The 24800-nt window shown below is 33.1% G+C and overlaps 1 protein-coding gene across 1 annotated transcript; it reads right to left on the bottom strand.

Moving 5' to 3' along the window:
• Positions 1 to 3704: 3704 nt before the first annotated feature.
• On the bottom strand, positions 3705 to 16094 carry LOC147079798 (protein RCC2 homolog). Its single transcript, XM_085944264.1, has 12 exons — positions 15997 to 16094; positions 15446 to 15674; positions 14906 to 15052; positions 12169 to 12244; positions 9830 to 9961; positions 9220 to 9322; positions 9035 to 9138; positions 8700 to 8866; positions 8343 to 8523; positions 7578 to 7655; positions 6718 to 6818; positions 3705 to 4344 (listed from the first exon to the last, which is right to left on the bottom strand). The coding sequence occupies exons 2-12, from the start codon at positions 15629 to 15631 to the stop codon at positions 4174 to 4176; spliced, it is 1446 nt and encodes a 481-aa protein (XP_085800390.1). The 5' UTR covers positions 15632 to 15674; positions 15997 to 16094; the 3' UTR covers positions 3705 to 4173.
• Positions 16095 to 24800: the final 8706 nt, after the last annotated feature.

Below are 24800 nucleotides of genomic sequence, written 5' to 3'. Positions count from 1 at the left end.
TTTAATTTATCGACAATTATTGGTAGCATTCCTCGACCGGATTTTGCACAACATCGTAGTAGCCAAAGGGTTAACAACTTCAAAGTCAAATTACTCAAAACTAATATTCTCCATTTAGTGTGTCCAGCCAGAACAGACGATATAACCTACTAAATCTATCATTTGTATAGTACAAATTATCAAACAAAAAGCATTTCCCAACAGAAAATAGCTTTCCTTTAATTATATTTTTGACACAAACCAAATAATCATAAAATATGAGTGTTGGTTAATTTTTTTAAATTCATTAATCCCTGACTTGCCAAACCATAACCAACGAAAAATATTCTTCTATCTATTAAATATCTAAAATTATCTATGGTTTAATGGCATAATTTTATATATATATATAAATAAATGTATGTAATTATTTATTATTATCAAGTATATTAATTATTTATAATATAATCGCCTTTTATTTTTTTTGTTTCCCATTTCTGAATATGAAAATAAATTTGAATTTGGAGGGCTTTTTTATTTTATTTCAAAAGCCCGGACAATAATGCGCTATTTTAGTGGGAATAATTTTGTTAGGCTCTTTCGAATCTATTTACGCACATTATCTATGTTTGTTGTATCGCCCATAACATAGCTAAACTATTGTGGTTTAGTTTGGGCAGGGTTTAATTGAATTTTAAAAACTAACCAGCACCTTCTGCAAACTGTATTTTTAGTTCAATGAAAACAAATGTGTATGACTGACAATATTTAGTGTGCACAATTCATCTTGAATCTTAACTGCCTACCTCCACCCATCGCTACAGGTATAACGTTTCATAGGTAAGTTAATAATAATAAAATTAAGGTACCTCACCAGGTTAATCTACAATCTATGTACTGTCATACGCAAAGAAAGTGGATTCATATGGTTAGACGTTAGGCAATACCCTTTCTATAGTATTTATTACTGCTGAGGTATGGTTCAACGAACTGTATAATGCACGGCAAAGACATTAACTTCCAGAAGTACACATCCTGCAATCTCAAGCAATTAGTTATATAAGCTGTAACAGGTTGAAAAGACAATAAAAAAAAAATGTAGGGCATGGATAAAATAGAACAAAGAATAAGACAGAATAATTTATTTTATAAAATTATTTATTTTCAAATTTTGTAAATCAACATGTGAAAAATTATAATAATGACCCCATAGATTTCAGAAACAGAGCACAGTCTGTCAAACAAAATTCGGTATACACTAAACCAGCGGTCAACAACTCATGTTGGTGAAAAATTTGTAACCACTGCCACAACAATACGCATAACTTCTTCCTATTCCAACTCGGAAGAAACAGTTCTACAATAATGTTATCTACGACTTACAGCACCATCTTAAGACGTGACAAGTTTGACAGACTCCTTTAATTCTCATATAACCCATTATGGAGCCAAATTATCATAAGCAACATTATCTTTGACCATAATCTCTATTGTGACAACATGTCAGTGATACATTTTTCATAATTTACAGAATATATTTTAATATAATTATGTTAAATAACAATTAAATTAACTGTTAACAAAAAGTGAACCACGGACATCTAATGCCAATGTATTAGTGTATCACTGTATTATAATATTTAATAGGTGAATTGAACCATATTGCTGTTTTTATGTGTCCATAAAAATTTACGAAGATCATGTTTGACATCTATTGTTGATGATAACTTGACTTCATAAGATAGAAGCAGATACTTTTTTTATTCAGTTTATGTGAGATCACAAAGATATAATCCCAATGTTCAAATCGTAAAGATTTGTCATTCAACACAGGAGGTGATAAATCTTATACATTAAACATTTAACAAATACCATTTAATTATTTATTTCTAAAAATACTTATAGGTATGCAACAACAGATTTATGTTGATACATACCTGTCTAGATTTGGAAATCCTTACAAAAGTACAATAATGAAACCCATGGGTTATCTTACAAATCTACTGTGACAATATTTGCCACAAAGAACATGAGACAGTCAACAGTTTCAATGTACCAAATGATTCACGTATACCCAGATTTGGACCGGAACAATCTCACTAACATAGTATTCTGTGAACAATCTTCATCATTCAAAATGTTTAAATGAAGAGATTAGTACACTAATCGTATCTCAATCAGAAACAATTTCCTTTAACTTAATCCTTATGTTAAATAATCAATAGGAAATAATAAAAAACAAAATGTCAATACATGAACTAAGTAAAATAGAGGTATCCCAAATTAAATGAATAAAGAAAAAAAACATTTCGCATTTGTATTGTGCAAATTGAGGTGCAAACATATTAAAAGTAATCTTTAAAGGTAAAAAAAAAATGAGGGACCAAACATTGTATTCAAAATATTTCATTCTCAAAGGGAATACTAACATTACATTAGAAATACCTGGAATGTGCCAACAATATTAAGATTTTTCTATTTAAAATATTCTTAACACAGAAGTTTTATAATTAAAATATAAGGAAGGGGGAAAGGAAACATGATAATTATAAATTAATTAATAATAAACTTTCACAATATTCAGAGAAATGATATCAAGCTTATTAAACCAAAAGAGTGTAAGAAACATTTTGGTAAAAACGAGTAGGTACATCAACAAGAGTTATATCGAGACGGAATTACAACTATTTCATTCCTGGATAAATAGTGAAAAATATCACAAAATCAATAAAACTATTTCTTTTAAATTGCTCTGTCAAGTAACCAATTGCCACTTACGTCCTTATGGGTTAGGAGAGTCTATATTGTCATTAATAGTGAAATAGGTTGTATGTCAAATTCGAATAAATATTGTTATTAGAAGACAAAAATAGCACAAATACATGTACATACCTATCTACGACATATCAGTCAATCATGTCAGCGAGTGGAGTGAATGAATATGTATAGGCTAAAAATAATTTTAAACAAGTTAGTCCTACATTAACTTTTGGTTGGATATTAAGTTATTTTAATAATTAGAAAGTAATTTAAAGAAATACATACTTCCTTAATATTAAGATATACTCTTGACAATATGTCTGAAGACGCATTCTGCAGTTTATTAGACATATTGTTTGACACAGATCGGAGAAACTGTTGGTTTTGGGTAGCCTCCAGGGATAACGAAGCAGAGCAATGGCGCACTGGAGCGACCAAGTGAAGGAGCTGACTGGCTTCACTCTGGCATGAGAGAAGCAGAGGATCGAAAGGGGTGGAAAGTCTTGGTCGCTCAAAAGATAACACAATATCAAGCCGTGAGGGAACGCCCAAGAAAAAAGAACACTATTGCAATTTTATGCAAATATTTTATAAATTTTCTTCCACACATTTGACATACAACCTATGTCAGTATCGGTGATATAATAATGCAAAATATGAATATATATATATGAATGAATATAATATATGAATAAAGTTTTAATAAATATATCATAAATGTGTGATGATACTATTTTGTGTATTATTGGCAAATAAATAATCTACAAGGCGGAAAAACACTAAAAATTGTTTGGTATGTATACAGGTAATAAAAAATATAGTTATTTCTGGAAAATTATAACAGGTTTTAAATTAAGTAGTAATGTTAAAAATTTTCATACATTATTTAAAGATATTATGACACTAAATCGTCATAAAGTCACAATAGACTTACAACTCTTACGCTCAGTCATGGTGAATTTTTTGTAGGGCCATCGATCCACTGATAACGTGAATAGCAATTCAAAAAATTTATTGCATTCGAATATATTAAATTGGAACAATTAAATTTAATGTTTCATTAAGTATTCGCTTAATATGCATGTCAGAAAATTTTATGTTTCAATTGCAACAAAGCCAACAAGATTGCAAACCAGAAAAAAAATCCTAAACCAAAGGATGTGTTTAGAGGTAAGGTTGAATTCATATAAGAAATCTCTTATACTGTATCGATGTCTGAATTAATAATTTTCAAAATAATTACACTAATTTCTACTATAGTAGAAATGACATTTTTGACAAGACATTAGTTTTGTATATGACAATTACCAATACTTTTAAAAATAATTAACAAAACTAACAGTTAAGTATATAAATGCCAGTAATACTAAAAATAATGGAGGTAGATTAAAGTTTGTCAATAAACGGTCCCTCATTATTTGATATTTTAACATCTTACATCTCAAATACTGGGAATTTTGCCAATTTTTCTTTGACAGGCTCCGAAGTGTCGTTGCATAGCACCAAAGAATGAGAAAATCCCATGCAGACTTGAGACACTTTCGTTCCAGCCATACGCGCCACCTCGATGGGTTTGGTGGAAGATTTTGTCAGGTCGCCAAGGCCCTAAATGTACATAGAACAAATACATACAATATTTTCAACTGAATTCTTTTCACATTGCCTAAATACACACGATAATAAATTACAATATTAAAAACATGAACACCGATTAATAGATTTAATGCAGATGTTGAAGGCCATTTGTTCAACACATTCGCGGACACATGTCAGTGATGACACATAAAATTTTTAATTTTTTTAAATTTTCGATTTAGATATATAGAAATGAGTGAAGTCTTAAGGGGGGGCTGAAGAGCTCGATATTCAAATATAATTTAGTATAAAAAGGATCTCGGCGTCGTAAGCACGTTAATTTAAATCGATCTTTTCGCAAAAATCACTAATCGGAGATTTTATTTCAAGAAACATTATAATTATTGATATTGTCGGCCGCTGATCATTATTATTTCATAAACACCTGCACGATGTACGCCGATCAGAAAACAGGGCTGTCAAAATAATATAAGAATTAATATTTTTAAAATGTTAATTTCATCATAGTTTTTAATCAAACCTGTGCAAGTACATACTGATAACTTGGGTGGATTTCGTAGCAAACATACTATTGATTGGTTATAATAATGATACGGGTATATTATTATTATAATTCAAATTGAACATAGGTTGATACTCAAATACTATTATAGTATGTTTATGATTTCGAGAAAATAATACGATGGTATATAATCCATATCAATTATTTGAAAACATTACATTCGCATGTACATATATAGTGTAAAGATCAGATAACTGTTTACTTTGCAAGATAACATCAAAATGTGTATATACTTATCTAAATGACGAATGACATTCATGAGTGAGCATGGCTGAAAGCTTGGAAATGTGTTTTTTTCTATTTCAAAATCTTTTAATTGTGTATTATTTTATTACAGATTCAAGGCCAACTTCATATAACTAATAAAAAATACTGTTTGTTTCTATGAATAAAAAAAGACAATGGCCGACAATGCGTGATACACAAACATAAAATACACAAACATAAAATACACAAAATTACAAACACATTCGAAGTTTGCCGCACACGTGCAGACCACGTGATATTTGTTTACGCATAATTGTCGCTTTTCAAAATGGCGAATTTGATTGCCAGATTTTACTGCGATGAATCAGTATGTTCCTTCTTGTCTTTTTTTATTCGTAGGTTTGTGTACCATGTACACCGAGAAATTTCCATTTATAAAATCGGAAACGACTTTTACAGAAGAGTTTTGGAATATAATGCAACCAAAACTGGAAAAAATTCTATCATCGGTGTTGACTTCCTGAATTAGTTAACCCCAGATCCATGCCACTACGTGAACCACAGTGGATATTAAGCCATTTCCACACTGGCAACAAGTTGCTGGCAACCTCATTAAATTTTACGATACTTACCATAATTGTGCTTAAGAAATTTTACGATAATTATCATAATTATTGTAAAATCTAACGAGGTTGCCAGCAACTTGTTGCCAGTGTGGACCCGGCATTAGATGCACAAAACTTAAATAATATATATTACAAATAAATTTTTTAAATTATAAATATTTATGATGTATGTCTTCGACAGCCCTGATGAAATTAATATGAAATATGAGTCGATCGAGTCGTCGAGCAAGTTTATTGACACAAACAACTTTGACGCGACCTTTTTATATTAACTAGTAGACCAGATATTATGGACCACATGTAAAAAAATCATATTTTCAATTCTCAAGGCCATTCTGTAGAACGTCCCCTTAAGATACGACACTATCTAATGGAAATATGTCCGCATCGTGAAACAAGTAGCAGGGAACATTGTTTTAATCCAAAATATGACTTCTATAAAAATCATGTCGTATTCCGTTCCACGAAACAGGATGTCAATGGACGTCAAATCATCTCACAAAATACGACATTTATAGATGTCATGTCCGCGAATGTGTTAAAAACAATAATAGTAAATGCTTTGATAATGCGCAACGCAAACCCAATATAATTAGAAGATAATATGTACAATCAATAACAGTACGCAGTCGAAATAATATATGCAAGCTATAAAAAATGTTGAAGTCGCTCACACAACAGAATGGACAATGTTAAGTATTTTAAGACAGTAGGATATTAATTTAATGATTGTAAAAATAGCAACCATTCGCAGCTACTACTCATAACAATTAACACAGTTAATTAACAAGTCGGAATGTAAAATAGGAACTAGGCAAATTTTTAATTGAACAGTTAGTAATCGATGGTGCAAATGCGATGCATGTCCCAAATATGAAATCTACGCATGTTATATATTTTCTAATAAGCGCAAGGAAAAGAGACTAGAATTTGTACTATGTATTACTGTAATTGTTTATTTTCGCTTTAATATCGAGGGCAACTTACCAATTCACCATAAGTTGGAGACGCCCCCCAAGCAATAAGACTCTCGTCAGCAGCAATGATGATGGAGGTATTACCCGCGCCAACACTCTGTATAGTCCAGCCTAAAAACAAAACAACTTGATCAACTGAGAGAAAAAGATATATATATCATATTAAATAGTTGTTACAACTACAGGTTACTGTATACCAGTAGTGCACAAACCGCGGCTCGTGGGTCGCATGTGGCCCAAAATAACAAGTATTTAATCACCAAATTTTCATTGAATACGACAAAATTGTAATTTCCAATATACTAAGTTCTATCGTGCAAATACATGGATGTAATGCAAAGTGGAGAATGATTGGAGTAGCTAAAATGTAACTATTAAATTTAAAATGTATGTCGCATCTAGTATTATATTTATCATTATTTTTCAACACTTTTACCCACTGCGTGAATAATTAGATAATGGATAAATCGGCCCTTCTTTCAAATAGGTTGTGTACCACCACTGTAGGCCCTTATTACAGTACTTGTCCATGATTTGTATTTACATGTGCTGGATCATGGACATTATGTAGAAAATCATTTCCATACTGTAATTTTATGGGAGAAAATTCTATCCAAAGATGTTTCTACTGCCTAATAAGACTTAAGTCACTATTTTCAACTGATAAAAGTCAATTCCACGTGTGCCTCTACATCTACACGAAAGATTTTGAAGAACAATATTCGTCGAGGGCGACTAATGATTAAATAAGCTATTTCAGTCACATACCATTCAGAACACAGTCAGTGTCATAATACAAGGAAATTGTAGGTCTCTACTTTACACTAAATTTCAAACTGTGTTAATTAATTTATGAATAAGATTACATACCTGCCAAATCTTGCACTGGTTTTGGGTACATGTTTGCGTCTCCCGTCCGTTTGGTTTGTCCAAAGAGGAAGAGGGCACCTGTAATATACACATTCAAAATTATTGTATGTACATATATATTATGACAATCAAATTATTTTGATGTAGAATTAATTAATGTTGGTAATGAACATGAAAAATTGAAAGGCTTTTGATTCATGATTCTATGACTCATGACACATAACTCATGCAAACTTTTTTTGTGAAATGTTTATAGAAAATCTTTAGTATATGACACATTTATATGGTAATGACAAATTTTGTATTGAAGCGGAATGTAGGTACTTATATCTGCCTGTGGAAGAATAATTGCAAATAGACTTTCACTAGATGTCATATCGAAACCTACATAAAAGGCTGTAACTGCGTTTTTGGTTAATTTGATTGCCTTTTATTAAATAATTTTAAAGATAATACAACAAATTTATGACAACAAAAAAGCAAAAATTCAATCAATATATATCAATCAACTAAAAAATTACGATTTCAGCATTAAAAATTAACATTGTCATTAAAATTTATTACAATCGTGCTACTGAAAAGTACTAAGACATAGGTGTCGATGTGCACCAAAAGTCAAATTTACCAAATGTTAAATATTCAATACATACCATATCGCCAATCTCTTTTACGTTGCTTGTGTCCAACGATATGTTATAAATCACTAAATTAATGGTCTTCGTAAGTAATATTTGCTACTAACGATTAATAAAAGAAAATTCTTACCTAGGTCATTGATGACAAGACTGTATGTAGCGCCGCAATAAGCGGAGCGAACACCACGGCTCTGAGAGTCAAAGTATTTAATCAAGCGAGGAACCATTTCATCCTTTTGTTCAGCATGTCCTAAGCGCCCAAATCCGCCAAATCCCCAACTGTAAGCTCGCTTTTTAGAATCAATCGCAACCTACAAAACAACAATGATTAATCATAACATAAACTATTTGCCTGAGTGAACCGTAAAATCATTTTGCATTGTCGTTATACAGAAAACTTATCTTACAATGCCATAAGCTTATGCATACTAGCAATGAAAACATTTTGTGGGAAATGCTATACGATGGGTAAAAAAATGATTCTTACAGTGTGGTTTGTGCCACAAGCGATATCAACGATTTCAACGTCATCGATTGGTACCACATGACCATCCTTTGCCTTTTCAATGAACAGAAGAATACGCTTTGGTGTCGCCTCAAAGTGGAACGAGAGCTTTGTCGAAGTAACAAAGTATTTGCCGTCAGTGTTGTGCCCTGAAAAAAAACAATTAATTATCCATATCAGAGGATATAATATTTCTGCAAATTAAAATATTCAAGATTCTTTCAAGTATTCTGGAACAATTAAAACAACAAAATTTGCGGAATCAGTTTTATATCAACTAGTTCATACAAAACGAATAGTTAATCATAAAGTCATACCTAATTGGCCATGCTCCGGTAGGCCAAAAGAATGTGCACTGCCCTTACAGTCCAGTATTATGGAGAAATCGGCACCGCAGGTCACTTTTACAATAGGCGGACCCCTGAAATGGTATCAAATTTATGAATATTACGTTATATAAGTATTCAATAGAGGCAGCAAATAATATAATAATAATTTTCACCTGTAATTTATTCTGGTGGGAACGAGCAATTGTGATTGCTGGACACTACCAACACCGCACTGCCCATTTCTATTATCACCGCAGGCATATACAATACCAGAATCTGAAACAATTTAGTAAACATTGGGAAATTACTTTGGTGACACATCAATAATTTTGAGTTTTTGGGAAAGTATATCCAATATAGCAATGTGATATTAATGTTTTGTTTCAATGAGTAAAGCAGTATATTCACTGACAGGAATTTTGCGCGGTAAAGTATGATTAAATTCTTGATATTTGGCAAAACCATTGATTTTAATCAAAACTAATGATGTTTTCAACCAAAGTTATATTTTCCGTTTGCAGAAATGTGAAAAAACCCATAACACATGAAAAAGCAACTCAACTTAACTGTTTTGGAATTAAAATCTCAATTTTATCAAAATGTGGCGTGAAAGAAGTGTTGTCCCAGAACCAAAGAATTATCATATAGCAAAGCATTAGAACTATCATATAGAATTTGTTTTGAAAAGTCTTTATAATTTATTATTTTTTTGTGAATCTGAATCTATAGATTAGAAAAATGCACATATGATAGTTAAGTTTAGGTAGGACATGTGGATATTACCTGTCAGGAATAGGGTATGGTTGCGTCCTGTGGCTGCGTGTATAATGTTGATGTCTTTCAGGGCTGGGACTTCTTCGGGGATATCCTTTGTGATCACATCTCCGAGCCCCAACTGGCCGCAGTTGCTTCGGCCTTTAAATGATAATTAGGTTTTAATTTACTTCATAATTGTTATAATAGAACTTCAATTTGTATCAATTAAAATCTATTCGTATCCACCCAATCAATTTCATCTTCAATCACGTAAGTAGTATTTGTTTCAAAGGTATTTAACTCAATCTGTTACTATAGTATTATCTCGATTATAAAAGTCTCTAAAAGCAAAATAAAACATTAAAGCTAATTTTTAATTTCCGTGTTAGAAACACATATTTTTAAGGTGATACATCAGTGAAACGGCAAATAATTTTCAACTATAGGCGCGACGAAATTTTGGACTCGCTGCCATTCGGAGAGAGAACGTCGAACTGGAAACACGTCAATTTGTTTTGTCTTGGCGACGGACATATTAATTCTTAAATCATGTAAAGATGACTAAAAACGTTACCCATTTACTTTAAAAAGAAAACATGTCAATGAATATATTATTATTGTTACTGATAGAACAATAAACAGAACATTAAATGGACACATGTTGGATTTATATGACAAATTATATTTCGTTTGACATGCGTCATTTGCACCCGCGACCTGCAATCCGCTCATCGCCTAGCCACCATCTTTTTAGACCGTGCCTCAACTGAGGTATAAATAAGTGAAAATGACAAAAAGTATCTATTAGGGTAAAGGAGAGCCACTATTATATATTTTTTTTAAATATTACAGAATGAAAATTGAAGGTACAAATGAAACGCACAGATGATCAAATAAGCAAACATTGTGTTGTGTAACGTCATACATTTGTTCTATCACACCCGTAACTAAAATGCCACACTTAGGAACGGGTTACCCACATCTAAAAATTGCCTTTTCGTATAGTGGATGATGGCTTTAAATCTGGTAATGTAGCTACATAAAATGCTATAAACATTACCAACCGGGGTTAGCCATACTAGCAGAGATGTCCTATGCAAGTAAGCAGGTCATACATTGCTTTGGGGTGGATTCCAAAAAGGATGACAATTTTTTCATCTGTGATGCCAACAGGCAATTGTTTTTTGTGAATGTGTATATCATAATTATAAAGATCTTTATTGCATATGTTCTATATGTCATATGACATAAAATAATAGAAAGAGGTAGGCATTATGTGTGAATGACTTTGCCCAGGTACATCACTGCTTTATACTAATACAAATTTACTAATTTAACCATACAGATCGCGTTCCAAATTGAATGTGCAATATGTGCTTATGCGTTATCCATGAGACTTTAGAATATGTTTCTAGGGTTCCGAGAAACAAAACAGCTCAAGAATCAATCATAGCCTTAATAATATATAAGTACAGTACACTCTCAGTAATCCGCGCCCGATTATCCGACAACTACTTTAATCCACCAATATTTTTATTGGTTGAAAGCACAAAATCAAGCTCTATAATTCGCCGGTATTCGATTGTCAAATTCAGTAGTCCACCGCGTACAAGTATACAACGCAGATGAGACGGGTTAATTTTGGAAACTTCTTCATAAAACTTACATTCATTGCGAAGAAAGTAATGTATGTACCAGGGAGGAAAGTGCCCAAGGACCGCATCCCAATTATGCCGTGCTCCAATGCAAGTGGGACACACAAACTGAAGCTTATGGTCATAGGGAAGGCCAGGAATCCTAAGCCATTCAAGAATATCTGCCGCACTGAACTGGTTGTGTCAAGTGATTTACTGTTTAATATTTTAGTAAATACTTTGATTATAAATAAAACCGTAATTTGCTAGTACAAATAAAAAAAAAACTATTTTAATTATTGTACTCAAACCCAAAATGTGTGTTTAACTTGGGGACATTTAGTTGTGGGGGTGCAATACGGACATGATCAATGAAAGATATTTTACGATTAATCCTCATTACTTTTGGCTATAAATTTTATCACAAAATGTATGGTAACTTTTTTGTTGTTGCCTATATTCCTATCTTTTCATTTTAGCTTCTGATAAATGAGTAATGTCATTAACCAATGTAATATTTTACCTGTACTAATAATTATTAGATAGTGATAAAATGTATTGATGTACAAATATTTGAATGCTACTATCTGATCGCTTTGAAAACATTGTGTTGATAGTTGATAACAGTAGACAGTCACAACATCTTAAATCTAAGAACTATTGTTGGAGGCTAAGAAATGAGAAATAAAGTAATTACGAACTGATTTATTTATATGTATAATAAATTCTTACCGAAAGTCATAGCTTTTCCATCTTCCGTAACGAGAACTGAATGCGCTGAAGTACACCCACTTATTATGAGGCGATACTGGAAATAAAACAAAAGATAAATATAGACCGTTCATATATCAAACCATACATGGTAAGATGAATTCATAAGTAACAAACCTAACAAGTTCAAGACGGGACAGACAAGACACTTTATATCACAATAACCGCTTTTTATAACTGTACGTTAGAGGATCAACCACGGAAGTCCAGTTTTTATCGTTTTTGAGTTAAATATGCAGAAAATTTTATTTTATTTCATTACACAAATGAATGAAACACTGAAGTCCATAAGTAGTAAATTAACCGATATAGCTAATTAAAAAATCACTGAAGTCCAATTCACTTTAGTGGATAAACAACGGACGTCCTTTTTACGATGTTTATGCTCTAAGAAAAATGTAATAAACTATTATAATAATTCCATAAACACGGAAGTCCAACAAACGTTAGGTAGGTACATATTATTATCTGTACTATAATTTTCATTTTTCTTTGTACAAATCCACACGCGGAGTCGGATTTCCACAAAATTTGGACAGTAGACAAAGGGCCAACAAGCCGCAGTGCGTGGTTGGGGTCTCGAATTTCAGATTTAACCCACTGCACCCCGGGGAGTTTTACGGTTTTTGCGGAAAAAATTTCGCCACGTACAAGGCCTTGAAACGCGGAAGTTAATGCTGCAACCCCCATTTTTTATTGAAAATGTCGCTAGAATGTGTACATTTAAAAAATATTGGCGTTTATTTCAGCTTGATCGGAGGTCAAATGGCAAAGTTAGATGCAAATGACGTGTTACGCGTAGATCGGAATACTTCACTCTCGGACAATAATTGTATGTAGTGGCATCAAAGCCGGAGTGCGTGGCCGGGGTCCCAAATTTCATTTTTAACCCGTTGCACCCCGGGGAGGCAACATAGCCGGAGTGAGTGGTTGGGGTCTCGAATTTCAGTTTTAACCCGTTGCACTCCGGGGACAGTTTTACAATAATAAATTGAATTTGTACTACTTTTTAAGATATTTAATGCAATAAATGTACAAAAAAAATAAAAATCTAAAATATTATATTTTTTTACTTTTTTAAATTCAATCCTTTGCACTCTACGTAACTCCCGGGCAGCGCCGGGTGATACAGCTTGTTATACATAAATAAGTATTACAAAAATGTTTGATTTATTCTTCAAAGAATATAACCACATGAATGAACCCAAAATTGTGACTCTATCCCCATATACCTATTCAAATGGATTTTCGATTAAATAAAATAAAAATTTAATTCGGGTTTCATTTGCCAAGCAATGATACCTGTGACGCCTGCGATAGCCCTAAGATGAGTCTTAAAGATATTAATATTTCTGTTGAAGAAAAAGAAATTCAAAGACACCTTTTGGAAGATCACATGCAGGAAGCAACTGCAATTAAATAAGATTGATAAAACTCTTGCAAAGCTTGTTTTAGCAAATATTGAAGAGCTGAAGATTTGGTATGATAATTAATTGCCCTGGCCAAAATAGGAATATCATGATTGTTTTTTCATATAACTGGTTTCTGAAAACCATTCCTACGCTGAAAATCATAAATCAAAAATTCCTATTACGAGGCCATACACACATGGAGATCGACACAGACTACTCTATAACTGAACGTCAAAAAAGATGCTGGACGGTGTGTAGATAATTGTTACTCCATGAGATTGGGCTCAGTTTGTAGGGACACGTAAAAGAAACAGCCTTTTAAAGTTATTACCATGGAGTTAAAATGATATAAACAATTATTGCTCTTTGTATGCATCATCTTCAGCTCCTTTTGTGGCTCGAAAAAAAATATTGATGGCACACCTTTTTTATTTCTTTTTTATTTATATCTTAAGATAGCGCTGGTTATCTACATGAAGGCGAAGTTCTCCGATGAAGATTTCCAAACTGAGTACCTCCGTAGAAAAACAAGGACGCAAAATATTTTGTTTCACATTGGCATTCCACATGTTTAAAACGTCTAATTAGCACGGCCAAATTACAAAGATCTGCAAACTTTCTTTTCCATCCACGTTTCTACACCCGTTATGCAGGCGTATACCGTGCCGTAACGAACGTTAGGCGTTCTCAAAAATTTGTGCCGAAAGTGTCCCAGGAGCTACTTTCCAAGATCTTGGTTGGCGTGCACTATAGTGTGCGTGATCCCTTATTTGATATGTATTGCGGTCAATTCTCACACACACTCGACAAAATGAATAGAGCACAATGTAACAAAGCAAAAATAAATAAATTAATGTCTTCAATTGTAATGGCTATATCAGAATTGGAAGAAAGACATTTGCAACAAAGGCACTCATGGTTTAAATATTCCGAAACAAATTTATGGGTAGTATCTTTGCTCCAACGAAATGCATTTCTACGACAACTATTGAACTTGACCAAAGATAACGTGTTCAGACTTATCTCGTGGCTTGTTTGGTATTTAGAGAGGTGGTGGAGGTGCTACTCGACCGAAAAATTAGAAATAAATGGATCGACTCGACTAAATGATTTTACTAAATTTGTCTGTTCATACATGTTTAGTTACTAAATTACTTGACTAATCCGAACAGGCCTTAAGACTAAGCAGGTAACTCAACTTTGAAACTAATGACCTCGTCCTCATGAGTGCAAATAGCCCAATAATGATAAATAAATTATATTTAAAAATAAAATCATGAATATACCTTATTATCTGTGAACCTGTGAAACTCGTTGAGGTTGGGGTGTGTGCGTACAACTTTGTTTGTCTCCTTCTTCCCAGTTAAATCCCACGAAACTTGCCCAGCAATTAGTAAAACACCCGGTTCTTTGTACATAGATTGCAGGAGTTCCTGTTAAATGGGAAGCATAACTTATGAAACCACTGTATGTGGTGGTTTAAAAGCAATCTAGATTTGACAAAATATATTTTCCATGGGCCTGGTCGAAAAACATGTTTTATAGTTTGCGATGTAATTGAATCATTGAATGATAACTTACTATGCATAAGAACAGTATTGGATTAGGAATCAATAAAAAAAAAACAATGATGCCTTTATTATTAAGTTCCAGAATAAGAGGCAATAATTATTAGGACGTAGCATTCAATAAAATACTGGAATTATCAAAGGTTGATTACTACAAAGGCATTATTGAATAATTATATCATCAATAGCAATTCAAGTATTCACAAACACGAAATATCAAACTAGGAAAACGGTAGAAACCGTTAAAACTTTACTAACCTCTGGCAATTTGGTATCTGGTTCGTCAAATTCAATCGGCGCTACCTGCTCAGGGATGCTATGTACGGATTCTTCGCTTTCGGAATCGCTGGCAACCGGCTTCTTCTTGCGATTGGCTTTCTTGGAAGCCGATACTTTCCCAGTGGAAGCGCGCTTGCGATTTTTACCATTTCCCTGGTCAGACATGCTCTCTTGATTGTAGTTCAAACAGCCGTTATATATCAAAAGACTGTAAAAAACATACTTCAATAAACACAACAAAAAAAAACATAACACTGAAGGAGATCATGAACATAACATGGTTATCACTGATCGTGTATACATACATTACAAACAAACAAAACATGGCTTTACTTACAGAGGATGCCGACCGGTCTCACGAAAAAATGTGATGGCAAACAAAATGCCGGATTGTATTTATTCGAATAAAACTACATTAACACACTTTTAAACAGCTAATAAACCATTTTAAAGCGTGACTGACCATAAATACACCCACCCTATAAACATACAACAAAAATAAACTAGCTTAAACAAAAAAAAATGCTCACCAGCTACCTTGTAGACTTCACTTCGACAAATTCTGAACGGAATTGAGAATTAACAAATTTCTGAATCTGATTCAGTGTTGCCATCTTCTTGCCACAGAATTATAGTATGATTATAGTACGTGGTCCAAGAAAAATATAGTACGCGTTGTTATCAGCAGCATGCTGTTGAAAATGTAAAGGTAGGTAGGTATTTACGGCTTTTGTTTCTCACAAAAAACTGAGAATTTTAGAAATTCCGAGGCCTCCGTTTTAGGTACATCTTTTGGCCAAAAATGCCTACCCACGAATTCAATAATTTCTATTTTAAATCAATCAAGGGTTTTTTTACTCTTTCGAGCAACTTTTTTTCTCGGCTCGCCAAATTTTCTTCTATTACAAAATTACAATAGTACTTTGAACTAATTCAATCATAGTACAGAAATACTGAAATTTTAATACTTTTGGCGTACTTTGTAATCTTGAAATAAAAACTTTAAGATAAAAATAAGTTTTTTCCGATTTTCAAAAACATTGGATTCAGGGAGTACAGCCTATACCGTACCTAAATATCGTACATAGTTCGCAGAACAAAACTAAGTAAAAATACTATAAATATAATACGGCTGGCAGCACCGTACAATAATTAGAGATAAATTTAATGCAGGTGCTCCATTGCCAATTAAGTCGTCCGATTTGTCTATGCTCTGCTACTAACCAACAACGAACAAAGTAAAAAAGGTCGAGCATTGACAGGAGACTGCTGCGATAGGTAGGTAGAAAGTTAAAATTAATTATCAATAGACTGAAATCGAGAGGCGGCGTCGTTCGTGTTGTATCTTGTCTATGGTTTTAGATTTCGAAGTATGTATTGAAGTACTGAAACGCGCCAGGAGGGGGGTGTAGTTCTCCAAGCCGCCGCCTATCACCGTAAAGATTTCGGACTGTACCTAGGTACTGATAATCCCAAAATATTGTGTTATTTACACGAAGATTTTAATAAAAATAATACAGGAGTAAAACAATACAAATTTTACCTTTTCTTTAAGAATTTCATAAATTCAAATAAAAAATAATTAATAAAATAAATCTCTCATTTTCTAATGTGCAAACCAATGACATTATTAATGGACGACGCACTCAATACAGTAGCTAGCAAGTAAATTCGCGCATTCGCATGTATAGGGAGACGTCACCCAATTTCCATTATGCGATATCACGCATCTGGAATTTATAGCAATATGACCTTTATTGTAATGGCGTTAGAGCAGTGTTTCTAATGTCAATGTTCATTTGAGCGAACCCGTTCGAACCGAACCATTCGGCAGACCCAACAAAAAGCATCAAGAATTTATAGCAATATCACCTTTATTGTAATGGCGTTAGAACAGATTATGTCATTCGGCAGACCCGACAATAAAGTGGGTGTCATTTTCTTTTCCAGATGATTCGTCCATATTAATGTCATTGGTGCAAACTAACAAATTAATTAATAAAAATGTTTAGAACCATTACAGGCCTTTTTAGTTCGAATGATTGCGTGATAGACTCAAATCGCATTATTTACAGTCCTACAAACGTCTTATCTAAAGAACGGTGAAAAATGGAACTACGAACTATATGGACGCCATTGTGAAAACGTCATTCGAATGTCAGATTCTGTCCAGTTGCAAATCTTGATTGGATAGTTTTCGACCGTAGCTCCTCCATCTATTCCAAGCCAGCGCTTCATTGGCGAGCCAAAGGTTCGAGGACATTAAATCGTCCGATTTGTTTATGCTCTGCTACTGATCAACGAACGAATAAAAAAGCCGAGCTGTCAAAAGTTACGGTTATCGTAACGTCGTCCGGTAATCCTATAATTTCGTGTTATTTTTATGTAGGCTTGCATAAAATAATATTGCAATGAATACAACACAAGTTTTACGTTTTCTTTTATGAATTTCATAAATACAAATAAAAAAATTATTGATAAATCTCTCATTTTCTAATGTGTAAATTAACAAATTAATCAATAAAAATGTTTAAAACAAATACCTACAGATTTATTTTCGATCCGAATGATTGCGTATTATTGATGTCTAATCGAATTTGCATAGTGATCGACGGACGAAGTCTGGCAACTCGGAGATTAAAATATCAAACATGTTTGAAATCCAACGAGCCTGGTCTGCGGATTAAAAATAGTCCGCAGATCTGGGGTGCTCCACGCGAAAAAAAGTCTTCGTAACTGGCAAAATCTGACATTCGAATGACGTTTTTCAATATGGCGTCCTATGGTAGTTAGTAGTTCAATTTTTGGCCATTCTGCAGATAAGTAGGTATGTGTACATAATTATTATTGATGAACGAATTCTAGCAACTCGTCGAGTAAAATAATATCAAACAAGTTTGAAATCCAACGAACCGAGTCTGTGGACTTAAAAGTCTGTAAATCGTCGTGACAATAGAGCACGGACGTCAATATCGCATACGGTGCTGAAGTCTGTCGATGTTCAATATGAATAATGTAAGGTGTTTTACCTACCATTAAAACTCTTATTATTCTTGTTGACTCTGAAGTCCCTTGAGATGTTGATCGTATTTTTTGCCTTGTGTTCTTCTGTGCTGGCCCCTTTTTACCCCCTTTTCTTCTCGATTATTTGTCTCTCTGGTTGCTTATCTTGTTTAGCAGGCTGGCAGGACTGACGCTTCTATCGTAGCGTCCTTTGTCTTTGATTATTCAATTTGATATGTCTCAAGGAAACCAGGTAGGTGTTCTCTGGACTTCAGAGTCAACAAGAATAATAAAAGTTTTAATGGTAGCTAAAACTCCTTTCATTATTCGCTATTGACTCTGAAGTCCCTTGAGATATTTGTTTGTTATCACCTGGTAAAGCAAGATAGGGTGGATGAACCTAACATGAGAATTAGGTATAACATCTCCTTGTTTTTAGGCTCAGTGCACCGGGCTGAACAGAGAGGTCAACATATTTTGTTCCCCCGCTGTAGAAGTCTGTGTGTCTATCGGTCTCTGTCCGCGTTGTTATTCGATATTTGTCGAAGGAATACGTTGAGTTTTAATTGAAATCCATTCAAACTGTTGCGTCTCGTCTCACACTATGTAACCACTATTTTCTACGTTGAACACCGTGACACATTTAAATACTTTTAACTCCGCGTTGCAAGGAAAAAAAAATATATGCCTATGATATGGTAAAAGGTTTGAATGGATTTCAATTAAAAATCAACTTATTCCTTCGACAAATATCGAACAACAACGCGGACCACTTTCCAACTTTGAAGTTGCTGAATATACCAGAATATAAATTTGAAGAAAATGGTAAAATTATTAAAGCTCTGAATGACGATTTTTCACAAAGATTTGGTGACTTCCGAAAAATTGAGACAAGTTTAGCAATAGTACACGATCTATTTTCAATAGATATTGATAGTGTACCGACAGAGCTACAACTTCAGATTATTGATCTGCAGTGTGACACTGATTTAAGAGAATTACATCGTCGTGAAGAAATCTCCAAATTTCACAAATTCCCTTAATTCAGACAAATTCGACAGACTTAAAGATTATGCAAGAAAAATGTCGTTATTTTTGGATCAACCTATATATGTGAACAAACATTTTCGATCATGAACTTCAATAAAAATTCTTTACAATCAAATATCTCCGATGCCCACTTAAAAGCAGTTTTGAGAATATCAACTACAAAATTAACACCTGAATTTAAAAAAAATGTACAACAGTTTCATTCTTCTCATTAATTTTTTTGTAATGTTTATTTTTCGTGATAATAAATAGTGTATATCTAAAAATGGTATTTTACTTGCGGCCCGTCGCTCATTTTGAATTTTTGAATTTGGCCCTCCATCCAAAAAGTTTGCCCCCCCCTGGTGTAGAAGAAGATTTATTGCAACATCTTTGGTTGGTTCAATAATCATAGAATGGACAAAAATTACATTTTACTGAAATCAAACTAGGAGTACATTACTTTGACTAAGGCCACATAGGCAGGTGCCTTGCTTGATGGCTACGTGCTAGGTGACATATCCTAGCGAACGGACGCACACTATACTATCGCAGTGGCCACACTGCACGCTTCGTGCCTCGCTATGTGATTGTTAGTCACCTAGTGAGTCTCCCGGGGAACAACAACGTGTTGGTTATTTTTATTGTGTTACCTAGTGATTTTGAGAATTGGCGGATGTTTCTTTAGTATGACAAACGTCAAACACCGTATATTTTGAGGTTATGAATAATGACGCATGGGATGAATTAACATTATGCACCCAACAAGTTCAAATTTGAGACTTTCGAAATTTTAAACTTAAATTCTCTGTGAGAAGTAGCTTTCTGGTTTGTTTTGAGAGTGGCATATCGTTGACTTGAGTGCTCCCAAATGTCAAATGAATTTGTACCTAAGCACGTAGCGTGCAATGTGGCAGTCTAGGGGCGGCAGCGTATATGAAAGTATGGTGAAGTCGGCTAGTATGGCGAAAAAGTATGGTGGGGCGGGCTGGTAATCAATTTGTGGCAAAATTTGAACGTTAACATTATATTAGGGTACGTTATAATGACCAAAGTAAATCCTCTGTGATGAACTGAATTTTTTTTATCACGTCGCTATTTTCGTAAGTTATCGGCTATTGTTGGCCTGCTTCATTCAGCTGTATGAGAAAGCCGATTCTTGCCCCTATTTTAATTTAATACCTCTATGGTGGCAGTAGTGTTTTTAGTAGACAAGCATAGCACGTAGATCAGCACTAGCGAAGCACCTAATTTAATAAGCATGTTAAACTGTTCCCGCAATCGGCGCAATCGTAATAATTATACCTACTGCATTGTATAATAAATAGATTGGAGTTGACGGAATTATAAAAATGGAAATGGTTCCACTCCCCTATTAAATCCTGGAATAAAACAATAAATATGAACTTGTCTATAATTAGTGCAATAATCTATCAATAAAATAATTATAATGTGGTACATAATATTATTTATAGGCATTGTTATATACAGTATGTAATTGTGAGGTTATTTAGGTGAGGCAAAAACATTCTATAATATTATAATCATTATCAACTAGAATACGAAATGATCAACACAATGATATTGTTACCTCGATATTTGTATTATTATGAAACTGAAACACAGATGCTATAATGCAATGTTGTTTCAGTTGCAACCATTATTGCATTGCAGACATTAATATTTTCCTACGTCAAATATTTTCTTCTTAGAATAACCGTTTAATGTGAGCCCTACAACTAACAGTGGTATTCGAAATGTACGTCACTATAAATGCCGACGAGCTATTTTGCCGCAAACTATTTCCATAGAATCTTAGATTTGTTGCACCAGTTTGAGACTGCCAATGCTTCCTCCACGATATAAAATTGTTTTTGAACAGCACCTATCTCACATTAACAACTGGTTTCAAAAATACTTTTAGGAATATTATATTAGGTATGGAAAATTTCATCACGTGGGTTCAAGATCTGAGGGTATTTCGGATAGCTGCAGTGACGTACCACGTGACTAAAGTGGCGGAAAATTAAGAAAGAAATACGAATAGCATTTTTTTAAATGACTAATTAAGGAAGGAATGGGAATACCTAATATATTTTTTGAAACTACGTTTCGGTGGATTCGGCATTTTTTTCAACACAGTGCGAACGATCTATGTAGGTATGTGTATATCTGAAATTAAAAATTCTTTGCGTGCATCCGTTTCAATAGCAAAATAATGTAATAGTAGTTGGTTGTTAAGAGTGAGCTGAACAGCAACAAGGTCATTCATAGTTCATTCAGAGAGTAATCGCAGCGTTGAAAGGACGTCATTTTAATTCAGTCTAACCTCAAAAACCTCTAACCATCGGGGATTTATTTTAAGAAACGCAATAATTATTAATTACAATTCTCGGTCGAATAAATAATCATTATTATTATAATTATTATTACCTTCAAACATAACATATTGTATGCGACGTAACCTGATGCCGGCCGAAGGAATACAGGGCTGTCAAAATAATATCAATCTAATGGTACGTTTTAAAGAGTTACAAATTTAGAATTAAAAATAGCTTACTGTACAGATGGAATAATTACATACTTCCAAACGTCAAACGGCATACAACATTCATCTAAAATAATTATGAAAAGACTAGCTGATTATGTTATGTTATTTTTGTATTGTTCTTATTTTTTTGCTTATCAAAATATTTCACATATTATCTGATGATGTGTATTTTGGATATATCGTAATATGTATCTTGTCTCATTAAAATTCCTATTAAGTTGATATAACATAGGAAAATCTGTAAATCATTAAAATGTTAATTTTGTTATAGTTTTTAATTAAACCGGTGCAATTACATATTAGATTTAAACACTGTTGTACTGTGTGACTTTTATAATATCAGATAGCCTTACGCGAGATGGGCAAGATAAAAAATAAAACTGTAGGATGTCGGCAGAAGAGTAAACAAAACCCAGCTCATTGGATAACCGAATGGTAAGCAACTGTATATATTATATTTTTCCGCCAAATTGCACACAATTAAAAACAATTTATCATAAAAAACAAGTAAGACGTCTTCGACAGCCCTGGGTGATTCGATACTGTCGGCACCTTTTGTCTTGTTCTCAGCGATCCGCTAGCTTTGAATAAAAAATAATCTGTGGGTGACCACGTTAATAATCATTTTTTATAAGTATAAATCATTTCTTGCATTGGCTTTACTTACCAACAAAATACAATAATTATTGTACCTACCAACTAAAAGTAAAGTTGCGTTACTTGTTTGTAAAAGTGTCAGACTGAATTTAAACCAATCGGGTAAGTAATAAAAAGTCACTTTCTTTTTATAATAAACTATATTCCACGTTTTTTTAAAATATGCATTAGAATTAAACAATATGTACCTAATTTTAATAATTATGTAATAGGTCTTACACATTCAAAATAAATACTATTCATTAATAATGTTTTTTTGGATAGCACATGAAATAAAAATGTAGGTAGATATGTATTTCAACATCCTTCGTATGTTTAGTTCTCGGACAATTTCAGGTTAAAACGTTATTAATATAGTATTAAGTTTATATCGTGGCTATCCATCATATTGGTTGCAATTACTTGCCACCAAACAGCTGATTAACAAATTGAATTTAGTAACATTTACGTATATTAGAAGATATCATTTTTTGGTCACCCCATTCTTTATTCACTTCGACAGTGTTTATGATTTAAATTTAATTAAGATAACACTATTTACGTTCGACCAAACTATTGTCGGCGACCTTTGAATATTACCAGTAGAGCAACAATTCCGGACCACATGTAAAAAAATCATATTTTCAATTCTCAAGGGCAATTCTGTAGAGCGCCCCCTTAAGGGCGCTTATATGAAATTACAGAGATAAATTCACCAGTAAATGTAACATGTCATGTAAAACTAATCATGTAAACGAGATTAAACCTTATCACCAGAATTACTCTAATGTAAATGTTAAGTATATAATTACAGTAAAACCAGAATGGATAAAATCAAGTTCTCGTGGAACCAAATGTTACAACCAGGGAACTCATTTTCTGTGGTTACAACGAACATCACGAAATTAACGAATACCACTCAATGCATTGCAATGGTATACCTATCATAGGCGATGCAAAAATGTTGCGAAAAACTCTACTATTTGTACGGAACACGAAAAATTAAGAGCACTCCACTGCGATAAATATCACTTCGTTGGAAAAGATTATGATGTATCAGAATATATATTGAATATTTTGGAACTAAACAGTCGTATAGAACAGATTTGCAGAATCGAACCCGATGAGGGACACGAATTTTGGAAGAGAAAATTACAACTGAACAAGGAAATGGAACGACGAAATTGGTATGAAGACGACGAGGATGATCAATCTGAAGGAGGAGAAGACGAACCAGCCGAATTCGAGATTATTAAAGACAGGCATTTTTCTACTGGCATCTCGGTAAAAAGGATTTCCGCCGTGTGGAATACTTAGATTTGATTCATTATCTAAATGATTGAAATCGCTAAAACATAATAGGTACATACACAAAATATAAAAATATATAATAACAAATGTAAATTTAGACGAGCTCCGAGTAACTATGCATAAATTGAATGAAATTTAAGGAAGGTTTAGGTAATACATAGATTCAACCTACCTACCATAATAAAATATTCAGATTTGTCAGTAAAAATATTTACACTTTAATTAGTTTAGCAAGCACATAATAATATATGCACAATAATTATTAGTAATATCCTCTCCAGTAATTAAATAAATCGTTTGACATTCCTGAACATTAAAAATTTATATTTTCTATTAATAGTTTAAGATTTCATTGTCATGTTGACTCTGGTATATTTTTCGATATGAATCATTTTTTTCCTACATTTTATTTGTTATTTCTTTTTCTCTTGCAGAATGAGCCGAAGCAAAATAATCCTGGGTCTAGCCCAGGGGTCGGCAGTTTGTCAAGTGTGAGGAGCCAAATTGTCAAGGAAATAGGATAACAAAGATACCAGAGAGCCGCATATAATAATGTAATATACATAATATGTAGGTAGATGGATTTTGAAGGCGGGAAAAGTTCAAGATTTTTATTTAAAAAAAAATTAGAACGGCGTCCATGCATCGATTTTGATAGCTTTACTATATCTGGCAAATGGCTACTTATTCTCAATTGAATACATGTTTGTAAAATTTCATCCGTTATTCTACTTCTAAGTTTATTTTTTATTTGGTTCATTGATGAGAATGTTTGTTCGCATATATATGTAGAGCCAAAGGTTG

The sequence above is a fragment of the Rhyacophila brunnea genome, unplaced genomic scaffold, assembly GCF_057557595.1.
Source record: "Rhyacophila brunnea isolate RB1 unplaced genomic scaffold, BYU_Rbru_1.0 scaffold_1, whole genome shotgun sequence".
Taxonomy (NCBI): domain Eukaryota; kingdom Metazoa; phylum Arthropoda; class Insecta; order Trichoptera; family Rhyacophilidae; genus Rhyacophila; species Rhyacophila brunnea.
The sequence above is the reverse complement of the archived record's forward strand: the minus strand, read 5'-3'. Positions and strand labels throughout refer to the sequence as shown.

What these genes read in the sequence shown, in the direction of transcription:
- LOC147079798 (XM_085944264.1), bottom strand. Translation starts at nt 15,631, where the DNA reads ATGTCTGACCAGGGAAATGGTAAAAATCGCAAGCGCGCTTCCACTGGG. An exon ending in ACCGGAGCATGGCCAATTAG is followed by an intron (nt 8,867 to 9,034) that starts GTATGACTTTAT and finishes GTTTTTTTTCAG; the next exon opens with GGCACAACACTGACGGCAAA. An exon ending in TCTTGTCATCAATGACCTAG is followed by an intron (nt 7,656 to 8,342) that starts GTAAGAATTTTC and finishes TGTATATTACAG; the next exon opens with GTGCCCTCTTCCTCTTTGGA.